Below are 24,225 nucleotides of genomic sequence, written 5' to 3'. Positions count from 1 at the left end.
GGAAATATCAGTGATCACAGATTTTTATTATTTTCGCTCTAAACCCTTTATTTAACGAATTATAAGCAATTTTAGATATTTTGTAATTTTGTATTAAAAAATCGATTTTTATTGGGAAATATGAGTGATCACAGATGTTCACAATTTTCGCTCTAAACCCTTTATTTAACTATTTATAAGCAATTTTAGATATTTTGGAATTTCTAATGACAAAATCAAAAATATCAGGAAATATCAGTGATCACAGATTTTTACTATTTTCGCTCTAAACCCTTTATTTAACGATTTATAAGCAATTTTAGATATTTTGTATTAAAAAATTGATTTTTATTAAGAAATATCAGTGATCTCAGATTTTCACTATTTTCGCTCTAAACAGATTATCATTATTTTCGCTTAAACCCTTTATTTAACGAATTATAAACAATTTTAGATATTTTGGAATTTCTAATGACAAAATCGATTTTTGGTGGAATTTCATTATTTTCGCTCTAAACCCTTTATTTAACGAATTATAAACAATTTTAGATATTTTGGAATTTCTAATGACAAAATCGATTTTTATTGGGAAATATCAGTGATCACAGATTTTCATTATTTTCGCTTAAACCCGTTATTTAATGATTTATAAGCAATTTTAGATATTTTGACATTTTGTATTAAAAAATTGATTTTTATTAAGAAATATCAGTGACCACAGATTTGCACTATTTTCGTTTTAAACCCTTTATTTAACAAATTATTTTGCAATTTTTGATATTTTGGAATTTTGTATTAAAAAAATAGATTTTTATTAAGAAATATCAGTGATCACAGATTTTCACTATTTTCGCTCTAAATCGTTTATTTAACGAATTATAAGCAATTTTAGATATTTTGACATTTTGTATGAAAAAATCGATTTTTATTAAGAATTATCAGTGATCACAGAATTTCATTATTTTCGCTCTAAACCCTTTACTTAATGAATGGTTTATTTGGAAGTGACTGGGTAGCTCCAATTTTTTATATTTTTATACCCTTCATTTCGTGAGAAGGGTATATATAAGTTTGTCATTCCGTTTGTAATTTCTACATTTTTCATTTCCGACCCTATAAATATATATTCTGGATCCTTATAGATAGCGGAGTCGATTAAGCCATGTCCGTCTGTCTGTCCGTCTGTCTGTCTGTCTGTCTGTCTGTCTGTCTGTCTGTCTGTTGAAATCAATTTTCTGAAGACCCCAGATATCTTCGGGATCCAAATCTTCAATAATTCTGTCAGACATGCTTTCGAGAAGTTTGCTATTTAAAATCAGCAAAATCGGTCCATAAATAACGGAGATATGAGCAAAAAACCGGGACAACCTCTATTTTTGATCTATATCTGGATTACTAAGTCATTAATATAGACAATATGGATATCTAATGATAGATATTTCAAAGTCCATTGCAACGATGTAGATAAGGATAGTAAGTTGGACCTACAATGGGTAAAAATCTGGAAAAATATTTTTTAACCCGAATTTTTTTTTCATCAAAAAATTTTTCCAAAAATAAAATTTTAAAACTAAAAAAAAAAATTTAAATTTGGAAAAAACTTTTTTTTAAAAAAATTAAAAAACAATTTCAAAAAAAAAAATTTGAAAAACCATTAAAAAAAAATTAAATTTAAAAAAATTTATTTTAAAGTATAATTTGGTGAAGCTCTCTTACTTGTTTTTATTATTTTTTTTTATTTAAATTGTCAAAATCGAAACAGCTAATTATGATTTCTCGCTCCTTATTTCTATAAGCGTAATTTTTTCCTGGGATAGAAAAATTAGAAACGAATTAATTTTTCTTAAAAAATGTGTGTACTTGAACTATTTTGTGCCGTTCAGTGTTAAATTTGTAAACAACAACAACACTAACAATCAGATAATGTTTTTAATGAAAGCTCTCACTCTCATTCTCTTTTTCTGCTTCTTATTTTGCTTCTCTCCATATCTACACAGATGTGAATTTTATTGATACAACATTGATATTTTCAAAAGACTGAAAAAGTAAATTTATTTTCTTTAGTTTAGTTCAAACTGGAGTGATTCACTTTATTTGATTTGATACCGGTTTAAAAATCGAAATTAGTTTAGTAGCTATAAAAAAAACACAATTTATTAAAAATTCATCTTCTAACTGGTTAAAGGTGTAAATTTATTGAAAGAAATCACTTTTGTTTTAGTGTCGGGGGGGTATACAAATAAATAAATAAATAATTGATTGAAACTTTGTGTTTTTGTGCGAATCTATTAATAAATTTCATTAATTTTTATTCATTTAAAAATATCTGCAAACAACAACAACAGCAATTAATACATAAAAACATGTTTTTATTTGAATCTCATTAACATTTGATTATTTATAGTTGTTTTATTTTAGTCAGTGTTTCTTTTCTTTTTTTGTTTTGTTTTTGTCTTCTTTCGTTATTTTCTAACAATTTGTCATTGAGGGCAAAGAATTCATTCATTTGTTTGTTTATTTAACAACGATTTTGTTTGCTCAAGTGTTTCTTTTTTCACTATTTACTCTAATGTTTTTATTTGTTGATTTTATTTAATAAATTTAATACTGAAAAATAAACATAAATAATAATTTATATTGAAACCTACCCATTCATGCGTGTTGTCGTTGTTGGTTTTTTGTTCTCTGTTTTTTTAATATTTTTTGTGGTTTTTTTTATTTATTTTATTTTACACTATCAAGTTTGTTCTCCCTTCTTGTTTACTCCAGTAACCTAACTGAAGCAGAGTAAAAAAATCATGAATGCAAATAAATGATTTTCAAGTTATGAATGAATTATGCAAAAGAAAATAAAAAATAAAATAAATAAGTTTTGTTTTTTTTTAAGTATTTGCATACGGAAATAGCAACAACAACAACACACTGTATATTGACACAAACACCAATTACTGTGAATTGTAAGCAAATAATAAAAACAATAACAAAACAAAAAAATAAGCCTGCATTTGAATTTTTGTCGAGTTCTCTTTCGTTTCTACACTCTCCTTTTATTGCATTCTTGATACAGGGATGGCAAGTTCAGATTTCTATAAGCAACATTGCTTTTCACAAAATGTTAATAATTTGGCCGGCGGTACGTTATGTAAATACATATTTTTATTTTTTGAAATTTACTGTTTTTTAACTGATCTGTAAATAGTTTTATAACTTTTTTTTAAGACTTTAATTGATTTTAACAAAAAGTACTTTTTAAATTCAGTTTAATCCAAATTTTATTTTTAAAAATCCACAAAATTTCAAAATAAAAATTGAAAATTTATTATTAAATTAAAAGAAAGATAAAAATTAGAAAAATTACTTAAATTACCTATAATTGAAGAAGTACTTTTTTGGTATTTATAAATTACCCAGAATTTAAAAAGTACTTTTTTGGCACCTTTTTTTTGAGAAACAATTAAAATGTTATAAAACAGTTTTAGAACAATTAAAATAGAAAATTTGCTTAAAATAAGAATACATTTTATAGCTGGTACTTTTTTTAATATCCAGCTAAATTTTGACCCGGTTTTAAAAAGGTTTTAAATTAAGCAAAATTGGAATATTAATTAAAATTGCCAAAGAATAAAAATTGGATTAAACAGAATTTAAAAAGTACTTTTTTTGGAACTTTTTTATAAAAATCAATCAAAATCTTAGAAAAAGTTATTTTTATAATATACAAATTTTATAAATTTATAATTTTCTTTTACGGAAGAAAATTTTGGAAAATCCCTCCGGAAAAGTCGGAAAATCGAAAATCAATTTTATAGCTGGTACTTTTTTTAATATCCAGCTAAATTTTGACCCGTTTTTTTTTTTTTTTTTAATAAAATTTTATTTATTATAAAATCATCCAAAGATTGTTTTTATTTAAATATGACTTATGGATTGTAAAGGAAAAATATTTCGTTTAGTGTAAGAAATTAAAAAAAGACATAACGCCTCTCACGATTCGAATATTTTCGCATATTTCTACATGTACCTCAAAATGAGTTCCGTTAAATGTCACGTACGATATACCCTTATTTCGCTCAATATTTTGGACAGCAATATTTCGAAAGAACTTTTTATTATTTTAAAATATCGAACCCTCTGAATGGAACATAAATACCAAATTATTTTTTAGATACTCTTATTTTTGCAAAATCTATTCCACTCTATAGGCGTACAAATGTCACGTACTATGATATGGAATTGCCCATATATAAAAATTGTATAAAAAATTTATAGTAATTCATAAAATGAGAACGAATGGACTGGTTTCTGTAAAATTGTTTGTCAGTTGTTTGTATTTTCGAGGAGAAGGTTTTTACGGAAGAAAATTTTGGAAAATCCCTCCGGAAAAGTCGGAAAATCGAAAATTAAGTTTTTGTATGAAATTTTGAAATTATTAATTATTATTCCTTAATGGCTTTCCAAATCAAACAATAGAAAGTTCTTAGTGTAAATCATGGAAAATTGCGGAAAATGCGAAATGTTGTTTGTATTACTCTAAAGTTTGTCTGAAGGCTTAAAATTTGGGGCGAGGCGAAGTTGGCCGGTCCGCTAGTAAAAGATAAAAATTGGTAAAAGCACTTAAATTACCTATAATTGAAGAAGTACTTTTTTGGTATTTATCAATTACCCAGAACTTAAAAAGTACTTTCTTTTGGCACTTTTAGTAAAAATCAATCAAGTCTTGGAAAAATTTATAAAACTATTTACAGAATAAACAGTTAATTTCTAAAAATAAACAATATTTACATAAAGTACTTTTATTTTAGAAACCGGCCATTTTCTGAAATGTTCTCAAAAATCCACAAAATTTGCAATTAAATTGGATTTTTTTTTTAAAAATCATTAAAAAAATTTATTTTAAAATAAAGAAAATCCACGAATTTTTAAATTGGGTAAAAAGTACTCTAATTACCAATAATTAAAAAAGTTCTTTTTTGGTACTTTTTTCAAAATCAATTAGAAAGTTTATGAAACTGTTAAGAGAACAATTAAAATCACAAATTTGCTTAAAACTAACATTTTTATTTAAGGTACTTAAAAAAGGTACTTTTTACAAATAGTGCAGAATTATCCATCTCTGATATTAAGCTTAAACAAGTCTTTTCTAATTGCGTATTTATAAACCAGTTACTCTCTTATGTTTTAAATGGTTGGTTGGTTGGTTGGTTAAGAGAAAAACTATTTTTCGTTCAATTCAAACAAATAACGATTTTATTTAGAGAAAACTATTTATTTTTTGGAGTATTAACGATTTTTTTTTGATTTATCCATAACGGAATCTGATGATTTTTTCATAGAGTTTGAATAAAACGTTTTTCTTTTTTTAAAAACCTTTTTGATTTCAGGTAATAATATTTTTTTTTTTGTTAAGAATTAGTGTGCTGAAAAAACATTTTTCTCGATTTTTTCTCATTATGGGTCTGAATCTATGGCATTATATACGCCGTTGCAAAGGTCTATCACTACACCATTTCCAATTGTATTTCAGAAATTTCTAATTGTATTTCAGAAATTTCTAATTATATTTCAGAAAATTCCAATTGAAGTTCAGAAATTTCCAATTATATTTCAGAATTTTCCATTTATATTTCAGAATTTTCCAATTATATTTCAGAAATTTCCAATTATATTTCAGAACTTTCCATTTCTATTTCAGAATTTTCCAATTATATTTCAGAAATTTCCATTTATATTTCAGAAATTTCTAATTGTATTTCAGAAATTTCCAATTGTATTTCAGAATTTTCCAATTGTATTTCAGAAATTTCCATTTGTATTTCAGAATTTTTAATTTATACTTAAAAAGTTTCTAATTGTATTTCAGAATTTTCCAATTGTATTTCAGAAATTTCCATTTGTATTTCAGAAAATTCTAATAGCAATACAAAAGAAAATTTCTGAAATACAAATAGAAATTTCTGAAATACAATTGGAAAATTCTGAAATACAATTAGAAACTTTTTAAGTATAAATTAAAAATTCTGAAATACAAATGGAAATTTCTGAAATACAATTGGAAAATTCTGAAATACAATTGGAATATTCTGAAATACAATTAGAAATTTCTGAAATATAAATGGAAATTTCTGAAATATAATTGGAAAATTCTGAAATATAAATGGAAATTTCTGAAATATAATTGGAAAATTCTGAAATATAAATGGAAAATTCTGAAATATAATTGGAAATTTCTGAAATTCAATTGGAATTTTCTGAAATATAATTAGAAATTTCTGAAATACAATTGGAAATGGTGTAGATATCCATATTGTCGATTTTGTGACTTAATCCAGATATAGATCAAAAATATGTCAAAAATCAAGGTTATACTGGCTTTTTCCTTATTTCTCTGTTATTTATATGGGACGATTTTCTAGATTTTAAATAGCAATTCCCAAAAATGTGTTGAAAAATCCCAAGAATGGACATTTTTAGTTTTTTGGCTATAATATCCATACCAGGGTCGGAGTTATCGGAATATTGGCCATCTACAATCGGTATTATATTTTGATATCGAATATGCGATTTGAGAATTTTTGCTCTAAAGTTTAATTTTACATAAAAAATAGGTGTTTTTTTGAATGGACCTGGTCCCCTCGGTAACAAATTTTTTTTTTTCATTTAAAATATTTTATGAAAACTTAGCTTTCAGAAAGTATAAATTGCTTATTCATCCTCTTAGACATTTTTTGCGATAACTTAAAAAGAAAAAAAGTTCTTTTCCCCAAAAAATTAGCGAAAAATTGGCTTTTCAAAATTTTTTAAATTCAAATGCATATAACTTTTGACTTAGTCATTATTTTTAAACAGTTCTTTTCTTATTTGACACATACGTATGTTGTTAGTCCAATGAAGAAAAACTGGAGAAAATCGGAAAATATTTGGACACGCTGTTAAAAAACTGGTGTAGGTTGGGTAAAAATGTTGAAAATTTAATTTTCAAATGCGAATATCTCCTAAGCTATAAGAGACAATTGATAGCTACGACTAGGATTTTTGTAGCACTCGATGAAAAGATTTTATGTGTGTAATTTTTTTCGAAATCGGAACACAAACGAAGAAATAGGATCATTTTAAAAATGTAATATAGCCGAGGTGTCCTAATTTGAAGACCCTTGGTCGCGGACCTGGTCGGCCCATGAGGTCCCACGTTTAGAACTTAAACTCGAGAACACTTCCAATCCAATCTAACCATTTAGAAGTTACAGATTTATTTCCCTCTTTTTTTTATACCTCTATGTGTCGCTTACGATAAAATTCGTTTACTGTAAAATGTAAACATTGACTTACGATAATCTTACCCCCTATAATTTTTAAGTTATTAACAATTTTGATATTCTGAGAACGCTAAAACATCAGTCGGTCCATCAAATTTAAATTTTTGCAATAAAAAAAAAAATTTAGAAAATGTCGCTTACGATAATTTGGTGCTAAGGGCTCGATATATACTAGGATCGCCTGGTGGCCAGTCCATTATTTCACCTAGCCCCCATACAAATTTCCTTCCGCAATTGGACTTTATCGGTCATAAATGTTAAATTATAAATGTATCTCCACAAAATTGCGCTCCAAATAAGTTTTATATATATAAAATTCATGTCACCAGGGAAACCAAAAATATGCTCTAAAAAAAGGGTTTTAAGCGCTTTAAATATGCAGTAAAAACTCTAAAATATGCTCTTAAAATTTAAAAAATATGCTCTTAAAAATACAAACTTTTATATAATTTTTACCCAAAAAATATACTTTTGTTTAAAAAAAATCAATAGCGGTATTCACAATGTAGAGTACTTGGCCTGGGGCCGAATTACCGCATTCGATATCGAGTAAAATCGATCGTAATTTTCTAATTTGAGATTACGGCATTCGATATCGAGCATGAAATTTAGTACATTTTGTTATAATTACGATATCGAAATTATTTTTCGATACGATAGTTCATTCGATCACGAGTGCGGTAATTCGGCCACTGGCAATGTAGTAAAAGAGCACAATAAAGTAACATAAATCGATGTCTATTGGATCTGAAAACATTTGTATACATAGAAAATGTTCTTTCGACATCAACTGATGTAATAGGAGCAAATTTAAAAGACAATATTTCTTTAACACTTAGAACGGGTTAGTTTGAATTAGAACTAAAATTTGATATTTAGATGGCGCTATTATTAAAATAGTGCTTATTTTATATTAAAACAAGTAAGAGATCTATATTCGGCTGTGCCAATCTTATATACCCTTCACCAAATTATTCTTCAAAATAAAAATTTTTAATATTTTTAGCTGAACAAAATTTTTTTTTCAGTTTATTCATTTTTTGGAAAAAAAATGTTCGAATTGTTTTTTTAAATTTAAAAAAAAAATATTTTGTTTTTTAAATTTTTTTTTTTTTGATGAAAAGCCATCTATTTTTCAATTTTGAATTTTAAACAAAGCAAGTAAAAACCTGTAACACAATACCGAAAAATAAGTAAGAAAAAATTTGATTGATAAAGTCAAAATATCCTAATAAACAGTAAAATATGCTCTAAAAACGCAAAAATATGACATAAATATGCTCTTAAAACAAATATATGCAAAAATATGCATTTAAGGGTAAAATATGCAAAAATATGCACTAACAAATCGATGCCAAAATTCTTAAATAGTTCTGAAACGTTTAAATATCTTATCCATGTGCTCATTAGACTCACCAGAAAAAACATGCATTTGCATATTTTGGTTTCCCTGATAATTAGCCATAGCTCCCATATACACCCGCTTCCGAAAATCACTTTAAATGTGCATAAATCTCTTAAAAATGTTGGTATACACACAAAATTCAACACAGTTAACTTTAACATAGACATAAATCACACGACCTAATTTCATGGTGATCGGTCCATAATTGGTCATAGCACCCATATAAGGCCCACTTCCGAAAATCACTCAAAAATATAAATTATTGAAATTTTAAAAGAAAAATGTTTTTGCTCTTTTACTTAGTGTAGGGTATTATATGGTCGGGCTTGAACGACCAGACTTTCTTACTTGTTTTTTTTTTTACATTTTTGTGAAATAAAAACATGATTTCGATTTACTTTACAATTCACCCTCATCTTTTACTTCCGCCTTCCAATGATTCCACTTTTCAATTTCGTTATACAAATTACTACCAGGACATTCAGTGGCACGCACTTGACGATGGCCATACAATGTGTAATTGGCTGCAACATAACCCTGGCTTACCAACCAACCAATCAATTCCTTAGCTTTGGCAATTTGTGCAGCCGTCAGTGAATAATTATTGTAGTTGCCCATAAACGCAATGCCATACGATTTGCTATTCCAGCCTCTGGCATGAGTTCCCATAACATCAGCACCACAACCTTCATAGATATTGGCATCGCCACCAATGCCATAATTGTAGCCAATATCAGGCCAACCCATAGAATCCATATGATACGATTGCATAATGCGCATTTGAGCACTGCAAGTGGTCGTCGTATTGCAATAGGCACCAGCCGAGTGATGAATTACCACGTAACCTAAACCTCGGGCCAAGTGGCTGGTCACAGTTGTTGTACGACCTCTCCATTCTGATCTCGTAATGATAGAGATGGCAGCAGTGATATTCGTTACTAAAATAAATTATTTTGGATTAAACTCTTATCGTATACAATTACTCGTTTAATAAATTAATTACAGTAGAAAATCGGTAAAACTCTCAGTTGTATTTTCATGATGCTTTCTAAATGATTAATAAATAACAACTTAATAAAACAGCTTTAGCAATTGCTTAAATACCAAAAAAACTGAGATGAATTTGAGTTAAAATTTTTTTAAAAAATAAATGCATTCTCATCATAATTGTGAGGGCTTAAAATAAATAACAATAGGATAGAATAGAAAGAAAACATTATTAGTAAATGACGATATATAATTTTTTGGGGGATTTTTTTTTTATTCAAAAACATTACCACTACATTAAGCCACAATTGAGATAATCAAAACATTTGTTCTTAAAACTTAAGTACTTTCTATTTGAGAAAGTACTATAGATAACGTATTGCGTACTTTTATTATCATCAAATGTCAGCAGAGTGTTTTAAAACATTTTGTTAAGTGTGGCGCTGTTTGTAATGGGAAACTTTAAAATATAATTAAACATTTTATTTAAAAAAAAAAATGCTTATTTTTTTTGTTAAACAAAGATCCCCTTTGAATTTAGGTGTTCAATATTTAAGTTATTTAATAATACTTCAATTGATAAAAGTAGATATTGAATGGCTGTTTTACGTTATAGAAAATAATTCTCTTGGCTTTTGAAAGAAATTGAGAGGAAAGTACAATTATATGCTCCCTGATTGAGCAAAGCAAAATTGCATTGTATTCAATGATCACAATTTTATAACACAGGGCAACAAAATCGAAAAAAATTTTACAGACTTTTTAAACCACTACACAATTTTGATGTATGATGGTTGCAGTAGTATAAATATAGTCCAAATTTTGTATGCTATGGAGAGGTTTTTTTTTTTAAATGTTTCCACATAATTAATGATTATTCAAAAATGGTTAGTCCAATGTTATCAAAGTAAACTTAGGAAAATTAAAATTTACATAATGTTTAATCCGTTTATATATTGCGTTTTAATCGGCTCAATAGTTTCAGAGTTATAATAACAAATTGAAGCAAAAAATATATTTTTTTATGTGAAAATAGCAAATTTTTTTGTTTTAAAGAAAACATGAAAAATCGAAAACGGCTGAAATTGTTCAGATTTATTGTTTTATCGCAAAGCCACATATAATAGCAACAAAATGAAATATCGCTCATAAAAATCGATGGATTCTTTTCGAATTTATTAACAATTAAGTGAATTCGCTCATTTTCACAAAATGTTAGTTTTTTGTTTGATATCCATAAAATTAAGTAGTTAATGTTCTTCTTTCGATTCATTGAATTTTGAAAACATTTTCCGCATGCTATGTACAAATTTTCACCTATATATTTCGTTTCAATCGGCTCAATAGTTTCGGAGTTATAATAAAAAATTTCAGCAAAAAATATACTTTTTTGTATGAAAATAGAAAATTTGTTTGTTTTAAAAAAATCATGAAAAATCGAGAACGTAAGAAATTGTTCAGATTTATTGCTATATCGCAAAGCCACATGTAATAGGAACAAAATGAAATATCGATCATAAAAAACGATTGACTCCTTTCGGATTTATTCACAATTAAGTGAATTGGCTCATTTTCACCAAATTTTATTTTTTTTTTGATATTCATAATATTGTGTAGTTAATGTTCTGCTTTTGAATGATTGAATTTTGAAAATATTTTTCCCATGCTGTGTACAAAATTTCATGTGTATATTTCGTTTCAATCGGCTCAGTAGTTTCGGAGTTATAATAACAAATTGAAGCAAAAAATATATTTTTTTTTATGAAAATAGAAAATTTATTTGTTTTAAAAAAGTCATGAAAAATCAAGAACCTCAGAAATTGTTCAGATTTATTGCTTTATCGCAAAGCCACATGTAATAGAAACAAAATGAGAATGAGATCAAAAAAATCGATTGATTCTTTTCGAATTTATTCACAATTAAGTGAATTAGCTCATTTTCACACAATTTTTGTTTTTTTGTTTGATATACATAAAATTGAGTAGTTAATGTTCTGCTTTTGAATGATTGAATTTTGAAAACATTTTTCCCATGCTGTGTACAAATTTTCACCTATATATTCAATCGACTCAATAGTTTCGGAGTTATAATAACAAATTGAAGCAAAAAATATATTTTTTACTTGAAAATTAAATTTTTTTATTTTAAAAAAATTATGAAAAATCGAGAACCTCAGAAATTGTTCAGGCTAATTGCTTTATCGCAAAGCCACATGTAATAGCAACAAAATGAGATATCGATCATAAAAAACGATTGACTCCTTTCGAATTTATTCACAATTAAGTGAATTGGCTCATTTTCACAAAATTTTAGTTTTTTGTTTGATATCCATAAAATTGAGTAGTTACTGTTCTTCTTTTGAATGATTGAATTCTGAAAACATTTTCCTCATGCTATGTACAAATTTTCACCTATATATTTCGTTTCAATCGGCTCAATAATTTCTGAGTTATAATAACAAATTGAAGCAAAAAATATATTTTTTATGTGAAAATAGCAAATTTTTTTGTTTTAAAAAAATCATGAAAAATCGAAAACTGCAGAAATTGTTCAGTTTTATTGTTTTATCGCTAGCCACATATAATAGCAACAAAATGAGATATCGATCATAAAAATCGATGGATTCTTTTCGAATTTATTCCCAATTAAGTGAATTCGCTCATTTTCACAAAAATTTTAGTTTTTTGTTTGATATACATAAAATTGAGTAGTTAGTGTTAGTCTTTCGATTGAATGAATTTTGAAAACATTTTCCCCATGCTGTATACAAATTTTCACCTATGTATATCGTTTCAATCGGCTCAATAGTTTCGGAGTTATAATAACAAATTGAAGCAATAAATATATTTTTTACATGAAAATAGAAAATTTTTTTGTTTTAAAAAATCATGAAAAATTGAGAACGTAAGAAATTGTTCAGATTTATTGCTTTATCGCAAAGCCACATGTAATAGGAACAAAATGATATATCGATCATAAAAAACGATTGACTCCTTTCGGATTTATTCACAATTAAGTGAATTGGCTCATTTTCACCAAATTTTATTTTTTTGTTTGATATACATAAAATTGTGTAGTTAATGTTTTTTCCCTTAAGGGTTCTAATTTCCAAAAAGTACCAAATTCCTATTTTTTATTTTTTGATAGGTAAAGAATACGATTTAAAATTTGTTTCTATGTTTATTGGTTTAAAAGATAAATAGGGTGCCAAAAAAGTACAAAAATACAGTTTTTACCCATTTCCCTTCTTATGGATCGTTTTGGGAAGGGAGGATCCCACAGTTAAAATTTCATGATTCTAGCTTCAATCGTTTGGGCTGTGAGATGATGAATCAGTCAGTCATTCAGTCAGTCAGTAACGTTACTCTTATATATATATAGATTGTGGGTTAAAAGAGAGTAATTTTGCTTAATTTTTGTCATTGACCAAGGCGAATTCATAATATTTATATTATAACAGGTGTTGGATTTTATTTTACGTATGTGCTGATGCTTTTAAAATTCTTTCTATGTAAATTTTTTATTTTATAAAAAATATATGAAGAAAAAACTGTTGAGATTAATACAAACCGAATACTTCACACATTCGTTTGTTGACCAATCGTTCGTTTAGAAATTCCTCAATTATTATTATAAAATCAAGCTTTTATTCTATGACTCAATATTTAATAGCAGGTGACGGAATTGATTTGATTTTATTTTCTTGATGCTTTTAAGTTTCAGCCTTGTTTTTGCAATCTTCTCTATTTATACCGACATTTCATTAATTTCTCTCTTAAAACTCCACTAAATATTCTAAACCGCTTTCATTGTTTTGTAAATAAATTATTATTTTTTTTTATTTAATTCATCTTCATTTTTCTAACCCTTCACGAAAAACTGTGCAAGCAAGTTTTTGCAATTAAAAAATAAATTTTTTTCTCTTTCTATCTTCCCCCGTCGCCAGTTTATTTCTCAAAACTCTGTGTCATATTGAAATGTACCAGAAATCTGCACACTTGCAAGCCTTATATGCAAGACGTCGTGAAACCGAACACAATCGTATTGAACGCACCGAAGCGACCAACAAGTATTTCGATCACTGGGGCAAAGTAACAGCCCGTTTCGAAAACTGGACCACACCCGAATACTATAAACAAGCCGAACAACAACTAGAAAACTCCAAACAGAAGAAAGAGAAGCAAACGAAATTGGTCGAAAGACAACAGAAACTAGCTCAACTGTTAAAAATGGAAAAGCAAAGCTATGAACAAGAACTGCAGGATAAGGAGAGAAATCCACGTAGAAACTTGGATACCAAGACCTTGGAGAAAATCGATGAAAATCTAAAAGAGCAGCAGCAAATGAGACGTAAATTGGAGCTGGAAGGTAAACTCTATGGCAAATGGCGTCATGGAGTAGATGATGACAATTTGGTGTTTGAATCCAAAAGCGATAATCAAGTATTGGCCAAACTGAATTGGTTGGACAGAAAGGTGGATGAGCAGATACACCGTGAAAAAGAGGAGGTAGATGCCAAAGAGCGACAAATAAAACTACACCATGAGTTGAATAAAACCGAAGAACTACAAAAAGAGCGACAACAAATAAGAGAAAAGGAAATTCGTGAAATACGCTGTTTGCAAGAGTATCACATGGAGCAGTTAAGAGAGCGCCAAAAGGAGACCGATGAACTTAAGGACAAAGAAAAACAATTGAAAAACAATCTAAATGAATTAGAAAAAGAGCTGGAGTTGCTGGAGGAAAATTATGCCGTCGTAAGTGTAACCGAGGATTTTAGAGCTACCAACAACTTTAATAACATAAAAATATTCACACGCAAGCGCTCGGAAGTATTTCGTAATCAAATTAAACTTTGCTTAAGCATTTTGGAAAGAACTTTAGATTTAGCTAAAAACTCGCATGCATTGAATAACTTCAAGTCGCAATTGGAAAAACAATTAGAGAGGGAACAACAAAAGCTTTCAGATATCGAGGGCATGTATGAATCCGAGGCCAAACATAGTCTACGCAAAAGTGAAGAGACTTGGCATCAGGAGAATAGAGAACGTTACGACAAACTAAAGCAGATTTTAATGGAAGAACATCTCGTAATTAAAACTTCCCTGAATGAGATAATGAGAAAACATGAAGAGCTTTTGGAATTAAGGGATACCCATTTGGGTGCTATAGAAAATTCCAGTGAAAAACTCAAACTTCTCATACAGGAAGAGGAAAACTCACCTCGCCACCAAGCTAATAATATGTCGCCAAGTGCAGCAAAGCAAGTCCATCAGATACACACTCAATTAGAGGAGTCTGCTGATACTCCCTTTTATTCACCACGTCATAATGCTGCTGGCAAAATGAAACCCCTCGAACTGGAAGTTGTCCAACATCAAGACATGTCCGTGCGTCGTAATTGCTTTGAATCTAATGATAACAATATGTCTCCCAGATGTTATGACTCACACGATTGCAACGACATCAATCAAGCCTCAAATTCATTTAACAATCTGAACGTGGATGGTTGGCAGGGACACCAGGCTCATATGTCGCATCGCGATTTGGAATCTCAAAAGACAAATGCTCAGCGCTCCATGCAGGTGGTAACACCCGAAACTGAGGCCGATAGACCCAGATTTGGTCGCAAACATGTAGCCTGGAATTAAAAAGTCCATAACGGTTTTTGAGAAGGAAACACGCATATGTATTATTATACTATGTACTACAACTACTACTATATTTATAATATATATTATATTAGATCAGATTTACTTAGATGTTCGCTTGGAAAATTCTATTATTAATCCCTCTTATTACAATAAAATAAATACTTATTGCTTGAGCTTAATTAAAATTGTTGAAAACTACTAATACTACTACTACTAATGAAATTTGTTTTATTTAAAATGTTTACCTAGACAAGAGACATATGGGCAATTCCACGAGAATCACTACCACGACTGCAAACACAAAAACCCTTGAAACTTTTTTTCAAGATGATTTGGATAGAAGAAAATAATAAAATGTTACTATGTGAAAGCATTTAGATCATATTACAACATTTCAAAGACAAAAATAATAGTTTAAACTGGTTATATTTGATTTTTTAATGTTTTAGGTGTGTTTTAGACTAAAATTGCGGCGAAAACTAGGCTCCCAATTAGCTTGTAGGATAAAATGAATTCGACTCTGATTGTTTCTTTGCTATTGTCAAATTGTTTATTGCAACCGAATGTATATTTTCTATTCATTTTTTTAGTTTTTGTATACATATATTTACAGAATATATATTGTTTTATTATAAGAGAAAAATATGTCACGTATGGTATGTCTCGTACGATATTAAATTTTATTTATTATAAAATCATCCAAAGATTGTTTTTACTTAAATATGACATGGATTGTAAAGGAAAAATATTTCGTTTAGTGTAAGAAATTAAAAGGAAACATAACGCCTCTTACGATTCGAATATTTTCGCATATTTCTACATGTACAGCTGCGGTCAAAATAATAGCACCACGACATTCATATTGTTATATAATAATATTACGTAAAAACTGTTAAATTACTTTTTGTTGTTTTTGTATAAATTTATACTTAATTCAATGAACTTTCAAACCTTAAAAATAATTTTGAAAATTAGATGCAAATTTTAAAGAAAAACTACATAATATACATATAAATACCTAAGAAATTCATCAGTCCAAAAAATAGCACCAAGATAGAAATCGATTAAAATAAACAAAAATTAAGGAGAACAAAATTTAATTTAGTAACAATTATTATTTTTTTTTAACGTTCTTAACACTTTATTATTAAAAGTAAAATATTGCAGTATTTTTTTTCGTATTTTTTTGGCAAAAAAGAGACCGATTATCTCCTACCCTTATATATTCTAAAATTTTCAAAATTTTGTATCGAACTTGTATGCAAAATATATTTTTTCATTCCCCAAAATAATTTCTTAAATATTTTTGGTTTCCTTTTTGTGACTTTTGGCCATCTACTTTTAATAAAATTGTGTTTGGGGATATCGCATTCTGTGCCACGACATTGACCTTTTGCTTGAAACCCAAATTTATATCAGTTTATCATTCCATAGATCATTCCTAGGGTCATAATTTCTTTGATTTATATCTGAGTATGATTTTATCAAGCATTTGATCATATAATATTGAATTATTTATTTCAAATATTCAATATATTCTTCGAATAGAAAACCCACAATCAAACTATAATTTTAAAATCTGTATGTTTGTAAGATAAGATGAATATATTATCTTAAATTTTGGTTGAAATTGGATTCGGAGGACATTCTATAGAAGTCTGATATCAAACAATATAATTTGTTTAATTATTTGACCAAAAAGTGTTTTGGTACTTTTTAATGTTGAAAAATGATAATGCGTCTTCGGAAATTTTACCTTTAATAGAGGATGTTATATTGTTATTGGTGAAACTTTTCTAGGATTTAAATAATTCAAATTTTGTTATTGTAATGGTCAGCGAATAACTGCAACACTAGTCGTCACTTTTGACCACCGTGCAGAACATAAATGCCTGATTTTCGAAACCGTGGGCCAAGAGTGTTATGATTAAAAAAGATAAGCTGTTTCGAAACCTAAAATTTATATTTTTATTTCAATGCAATGTTTTTTAAAACCATTTCTAAACATCTATAAATAGTTTTATTATGAATTAAGCTAATTTGTATGTTCAGGAATCATCATTTTTTTAAACTAGAGCTCTTTTTTTGTTACTAAAAAAATTTGAAAAGTAAAATTATTTTGTTTGTTTTTAATTTTATTCATTTCGATATAAATAGATTCAAATTATAATTTTATGGCGATTTTTTTAAAACGAAAACATGAATATTCTATGTTTTTTCGACAATTTCTTACGATGGTGCTATTATTTTGACTGCACAAAATCTGGGTATTTTTCAAAAATACCATATAATTGATTGACAAGTTAATATTTCTTAAAGAAAACTTTACTCATAGAAGAAATAGTGATTAATTAATGATCTTATATTATATTTAATTAAAATTACTATGGAAATAAAAATATTTCCCATGTTAATTGTTTAAGGTTCTGTGGTGCTATTATTTTGACCGACACTGTACCTCAAAATGAGTTCCGTTTTATGTCACGTACGATATACCCTTATTTCGCTCAATATTTTGGACAACAATATTTCGAAAGAACTTTTTATTATTTTAAAATATCGAACCCTCTGAATGCAACATAAAGACCAAATTATTTTTCAGATACATACTCTAATTTTTGCAAAATCTATTCCACTCTTTAGGCGTACAAATGTAACGTACGATGATATGGAATTGCCCATATACATATATCTTTCATTGATCTATTTACTAGACCACAGTTATTTGGTGAAGCTATCAGCATATGCATTGCTAGTCCTAGTTCGACTTATAAAAACATATTAACATTGAACTTAATATAAATTCAATCCCATAGATCAGAAACTCTCCTGTCAAAGACATAACTTATTTAGCAAGAATATATTTGGTAAATAAACTATGTGATCTATGTATATTTATCTATGGGTTTCGGTTCCAAAAATTTTATTTTATCGTACGGGGTGTTACCACCTGTCTATACTTGGCAAATTTTTATCCTGATAAACGTCAAAATGGTTGTCAAGATAAAAAATTATCACGTATAGTCCCCATTTATTAGTATTATTGCTTCGTTATGACAAAATTGTTAGTGCTTTTGCTAAGACAACTTTATCTTGACAACAAATGTCATTTATTGTTATTATAAATATTTGTCAAGTATAGACAGGGGGTTACAGGTAGCCAGTCATTGCTCTCAGGAAAACATGTGTTTCATTGTTTTTGTATAAAAAATAATTTTATTTTTCAACATAGTCTCCTTTGAGCTCTATGCACTTTGTCCAATAAATCTTTAACTTCTAGACCTTAGATTTCAATGAAATTTGACGTTAGCAGAGATGAAGTGTTGTCGAGTTTAAGTCTTGAGTTTGGACCTCATGGGCCCACCAGATGAGCGGCCAGGGGTCCCCAAAGTAGGACACCTCGGGTATGTCACACTTTTATAACGATATTATTTTTTCGTTTGGGTTCCGATTGCCAAAAAATTACATATAAATAATCTCCTCGTCGTAGCTATCAATTATCTCTTAAAGCTTAGGCGATATTCTCATTTTAAACATATTTACCCACTCTACTCCAGTTTTCTGATAATAGCGGGTCCAAATATTTGCCGATTTTCTCCATTATTATTTTATTGGACTGACAACAATTGTATATTTTAAACAGAAAAAGAATTGTTTAAAAATCATGATCGACTTCAAATCGACTTCGGCCCCTGGTCTTTTATCACGAAGTGGTGTCCGCATTTAAACCCTACACCACCATAGTGGGGAGGGTATAATGCGTTTGTGCAGATGTTTGTAACGCCCAAAAATATTAGTCTAACACCCACCTTAAAGTATACCGATCGACTTAGAATCACTTTCTGAGTCGATTAAAGGATGTCCGTCCGTCTGTCTGGCTGGCTGCCTGTCCATGTAAACCTTGTGCGCAGAGTACAGTTCGCAATTTTGAAGATACTTTGATCAAATTTAGTACATATTATTTCTTCGGCCCAAGGACCATGCCTATTGAAACTGGCTGAAATCGGTCCATTATTTCACCTAGTCTCCATACAAATGTCCTTCCGAAATTGGACTTTGTCGGTCATAAATGTTTAATTTATATATGTATCCCCATAAATTCCGCTCCAAATAAGTTTTATATATACAAAATTCATGTCACCAATTTTTGTTACGATGGGTCTATAATTAGTCATAGCTCCCATATAGACCCGCTTCCGAAAATCGCTTTAACGTGCATAAATCGCTTAAAAATTTTGGTATACACACAAAATTCAACATAGTTAGCTTCCATATAGACATAAATCAGACGACCTAATTTCATGGTGATCAGTCCATAATTGGTCATAGCCCCCATATAACCCCACTTCCGAAAAACACTCAAAAATATAAATTATTAAAATTTTAAAAGAAAAATGTTTTTGCTCTTTTACTTAGCGTAGGGTATTATATGGTCGGGCTTAACCGTCCATACTTTCTCACTTGTTTTCGTGTTGAACTGTGTCATTGGCCTATTTTGGCTAAAAATACAAGTGATAACAGTTCTTTGAGCTTTTTCCGATTTATAGACATTTTTAGATTTTTGGAAATTATTAATTTTTGATTAAAAATATAAGTTATTTATCTCATAGTAGTTTATGTAATTTTTAATCTTTTGGAGGCCCTAGGGGTGCTTTGAGAACATTTTTAAATTCAGTTCAGGACATTAAATAAATACTTGTGTTTGTTTGTTGTTTTTCTTATGCTTTAATTGAAAAAGGATGTTGGTTAAAAATACATGCATTTCTTTTACTTTATGTTTGTGTCTTTTTAGTTTTTGTAGTTGTTTGCAATGTGTTTGATGTTTGTTTTTCCTTTCTTTGTTGTTGTTAAATTTCCTATTGCAATTATTTTTAAGTGCAAAGTGTGGCCGTGTGACGAGGGTGGCCGAGTGTGGCTGGCTGGCTGGTCGGGTGTACGTACATACATATGCATGGTAGTTTGTGTGTGTGCATATGAGTCTCTCTTTGTTTGTTAAACTCGACCAGGCCACAAGGCTCTTTCTATTTCCCACTCTCTGTTGATGTTTGTTTATTTTTTTGTTTGTTTGAGTATGTTTGTGTTGCTTTGTTTACAGTTATGAGTTGTTGCTGTTGTTGTTTTTTATAGAATAAAAATAAAATGGTTTCTCATAACAATCAGTTTGATGCAGTTTACTGCTTTTAGGCTTGGCCAGCTCTTAACCATATTACTAAACGTATTTAAATAAATGTGTATGAATGAATATCTGTGTATAGTTTCTCTCTCATTTTTTTTAAATGTGATGATGATGATGCTCTCCTAGGGTTATATATATACTACATACAATACATTTTTAAATGTCTAAATATTTTGCATACTTTCGTAAAATTGCATTTAACTTTGAGTGTTGATGTGAAATAAAATTCATTTTCCCTAATGGCGTTTGTGCAACTTCCGCTTCGTTTCGTTAAAATTTAAAAAAAAAAAACAAAGTAAACATTTTGGCAAATACACAACAGCAACAGAAATAATAATAAAAGTAGTTAAACAAAATGAAACCCAAACGTAAATATTACAAAGTGAAAAATGTTAAATTGAATTAAAAATTGCAAAAAAAAAAATCACAAATGAAAAGCAAAAAAAATCAGCAACATGAAATATGCAGAAAAATCAAATTTCTGCATGAGAGCTTTTCAAACTTTTTTTTATGAAAATGTTTTCCTTTTTTTTTTGAAATATTTTTCTGCAACAGAGCAGCATACTCGATTTAAGTGAATGCTGGCTGTTGTTGTTAAGTGCCCAATGCACTTGTAAGCAAAGCAGCAACTTTAAGAATAAAAAAGGAATTGTACAGCACAGCTTAACTACAATATAAAAAAACAGAAATTCAATGCAAGAAAACTAGTTTCAATTTAATTCCTTGTTGAAGACTCGTAAAACATCTTGAAGTTGTGCATTTAACACACAATTAGGATTTATTTTATTTTATTTTTCTCCATTATTTATTCTTACAAAATTTATAAATGTTTGCGCAAAAAAAGTTTGATTTTTTTTATAAAATATTTACTTCCGTTGTAGTATGTATGTAATTATGTTAAACATAATGTTTATCTTTTCCTTAACTTTCATTCTTCCTTCCTACTAACTGTTATTTGTTTCTTAAATGCACAAATTTGTGCTGCATTTGCATATTAAAAGTTTTATTTAAAACTTAAACTTTTTTATGACATTTTATTTGGCAATTCTGTATTAAAAAAAGCTTCAATTTGTGAAATTTTTTCATAATCCAATTAAAAGCTTAAGAGCAAATAAATCTATCCATACAGTTTGGAGCTAAACAAATGCGGAATCTCGGAAAATATTGTTAAGTGTTTACCTTTTAAAAACGGTGGTTTATTTTCTTTAAATAACCCGTATTCTTTTGATTGCAAATAATAGCAGTTTAGTAGTTTAAAATTGTAAAAACTCTTTATTAAAATTTAAACAACAACAGTTTAAATATTTACATGTGTTTTTATACAAATACACGTTTATATTTCACATCACACTGTAAGGCAGTTAATTTATGTTTACTTAACGATAATTCCAATTATACTGACTATTTGATGTTCTCACGGTCACGTTATACACTACATAACCATCCAGATGTTTCAAGCACCATCTATCGATGCTTCTTGAAAGTTCAATTTATACAATTACACTGTGCACGATTTTGACACTTTTTTTCTGTCAAGAGGGGCACCCGGCAGGTTAAACTAATTAGGGTACGCTGAATTCAGTGGTGATAAGTATTTTAGGTTAGCCCTTGATTTCGAGATATAGCGTTATTTGGAAAATGGAGGAGGTTGCCCAAAAACGGTTTAGCTTATTGAATAAACTAAAACAACCGAAATTCCACATAAAATTACCTTTAAGTAAGACTGAAACTGTTATAAACTTCGCAGTCGTTTTAGAAATATAAATTATTTTTTATTTGCATAAAAAAAATATTTCTAAAACGACTGCGCAGATTAAAAAAGTTTGAGTCTTACACCGAATCATTACTTGCAATGAAAAATGATCCATTACAATAACCCGAAGTGTAAGAGATGTGAAGCCCGGCCAACCAGCCGAATCGACACCAAGGCCAAATATCCATGACGTTAAGGCAATTCTCTGTATTTGGTGGAAGCAAAGGTGTCCTATCTTATCTATTATAAGCTGATGAAATCTGGTCAGACCATCACAGGGAACCTGTACCGAACGCAACTGATATGTTTGAAGCGATTATTGACCGAAAAACGTTCAGAATATGCGGCCAGGCATGAAACCGGACTAATCTCAGCCACATATTGCAATACCTGTTTAAAACTATTTAGAAATAAGTGTTTGGGAAGTTTTGCCTTACCCGCTTTATAGTCCAGACCTTGGCCCCACCGACTACTATTTGTTTCGATCGATGCAGAACGGTCTCTATAGGATTCGCTTCACTTCAGAACAGAGTATCCGAAATATTCTTGATTCGTTCTTGGCCTCAAAAGATGAGCAGTCCTTTTGGCGCGGAATCCATATGTTGTCTTTGCCAGTCTTTGTCTTTGTTCGTTTTTGTCTGACTTTGTTTTGTCTTTGTCTGTCTTTGTCTGACTTTGTCTGACTTTGTCTGACTTTGTCTGTCTTTGTCTGTCTTTGTCTGTCTTTGTCTGTCTTTGTCTGACTTTGTCTGACTTTGTCTGTCTTTGTCTGTCTTTGTCTATCTTTGTCTGACTTTGTCTGACTTTGCCTGACTTTGTCTGTCTTTGTCAGACTTTGTCTGACTTTGTCTGACTTTGTCTGACTTTGTCTGACTTTGTCTTTGTCTGTCTTTGCCTGTCTTTGTCTGACTTTTTCTGACTTTGTCTTTGTCTGCCTTTGTCTGCCTTTGTCTGTTTTTGTCTGTCTTTGTCTGTCTTTGTCTGTCTTTGTCTGTCTTTGTCTGTCTTTGTCTGTCTTTGTCTGTCTTTGTCTGTCTTTGTCTGTCTTTGTCTGTCTTTGTCTGTCTTTGTCTGTCTTTGTCTGTCTTTGTCTGTCTTTGTCTGTCTTTGTCTGTCTTTGTCTGTCTTTGTCTGTCTTTGTCTGTCTTTGTCTGTCTTTGTCTGTCTTTGTCTGTCTTTGTCTGTCTTTGTCTGTCTTTGTCTGTCTTTGTCTGTCTTTGTATGTCTTTGTCTGTCTTTGTCTGTCTTTGTCTGTCTTTGTCTGTCTTTGTCTGTCTTTGTCTGTCTTTGTCTGTCTTTGTCTGTCTTTGTCTGTCTTTGTCTGTCTTTGTCTGTCTTTGTCTGTCTTTGTCTGTCTTTGTCTGTCTTTGTCTGTCTTTGTCTGTCTTTGTCTGTCTTTGTCTGTCTTTGTCTGTCTTTGTCTGTCTTTGTCTGTCTTTGTCTGTCTTTGTCTGTCTTTGTCTGTCTTTGTCTGTCTTTGTCTGTCTTTGTCTGTCTTTGTCTGTCTTTGTCTGTCTTTGTCTGTCTTTGTCTGTCTTTGTCTGTCTTTGTCTGTCTTTGTCTGTCTTTGTCTGTCTTTGTCTGTCTTTGTCTGTCTTTGTCTGTCTTTGTCTGTCTTTGTCTGTCTTTGTCTGTCTTTGTCTGTCTTTGTCTGTCTTTGTCTGTCTTTGTCTGTCTTTGTCTGTCTTTGTCTGTCTTTGTCTGTCTTTGTCTGTCTTTGTCTGTCTTTGTCTGTCTTTGTCTGTCTTTGTCTGCATTTGTCTATCTTTGTCTATCTTTGTCTGTCTTTGTCTGTCTTTGTCTGTCTTTGTCTGTTTTTGTCTGTCTTTGTGTATCTTTGTCTATCTTTGTCTGTCTGCATTTGTCTGTATTTGTCTGTATTTGTCTGTCTTTGTCTGTCTTTGTCTGTTTTTGTCTGTTTTTGTCTGTCTTTGTCTGTCTTTGTCTGTCTTTGTCT

At 29.3% G+C, this 24,225-nt stretch overlaps 3 protein-coding genes across 4 annotated transcripts in view; 1 reads left to right on the top strand and 2 right to left on the bottom strand.

The window, feature by feature from the left end:
• The window catches only part of PGRP-LB (Peptidoglycan recognition protein LB), a 29,594-nt gene extending 26,947 nt beyond the window's left edge, over nt 1–2,647 (bottom strand). Inside the window, exon 1 of the mRNA XM_065498914.1 lies at nt 2,628–2,647. Within this exon, the coding sequence (XP_065354986.1) occupies nt 2,628–2,631 (4 nt within the window). The 5' untranslated portion in view covers nt 2,632–2,647. The remainder of the gene's footprint in view (nt 1–2,627) is intronic.
• The window catches only part of LOC135949370 (trichoplein keratin filament-binding protein), a 78,696-nt gene extending 63,135 nt beyond the window's left edge, over nt 1–15,561 (top strand). Inside the window, exons 1-2 of one of the 2 annotated variants that reach the window (XM_065498911.1) lie at nt 2,054–2,164; nt 13,632–15,561. In XM_065498911.1, coding sequence (XP_065354983.1) covers nt 13,663–15,336 — 1,674 coding nt within the window. In that variant the 5' untranslated portion in view covers nt 2,054–2,164; nt 13,632–13,662 and the 3' untranslated portion in view covers nt 15,337–15,561. Of the gene's footprint in view, nt 1–2,053; nt 2,165–13,631 lie in introns of those variants that run through there. The other variant, XM_065498910.1, reaches the window with a different exon arrangement.
• On the bottom strand, nt 9,058–9,737 carry LOC135949134 (peptidoglycan-recognition protein SC2-like). Its single transcript, XM_065498594.1, has 2 exons — nt 9,701–9,737; nt 9,058–9,635 (listed from the first exon to the last, which is right to left on the bottom strand). The coding sequence occupies exons 1-2, from the start codon at nt 9,735–9,737 to the stop codon at nt 9,097–9,099; spliced, it is 576 nt and encodes a 191-aa protein (XP_065354666.1). The 3' UTR covers nt 9,058–9,096.
• Nucleotides 15,562–24,225: the final 8,664 nt, after the last annotated feature.

This window comes from Calliphora vicina, chromosome 1 (genome assembly GCF_958450345.1).
Source record: "Calliphora vicina chromosome 1, idCalVici1.1, whole genome shotgun sequence".
Lineage (NCBI taxonomy): Eukaryota > Metazoa > Arthropoda > Insecta > Diptera > Calliphoridae > Calliphora > Calliphora vicina.
This window is presented reverse-complemented; position numbering and strand designations above follow the sequence as displayed.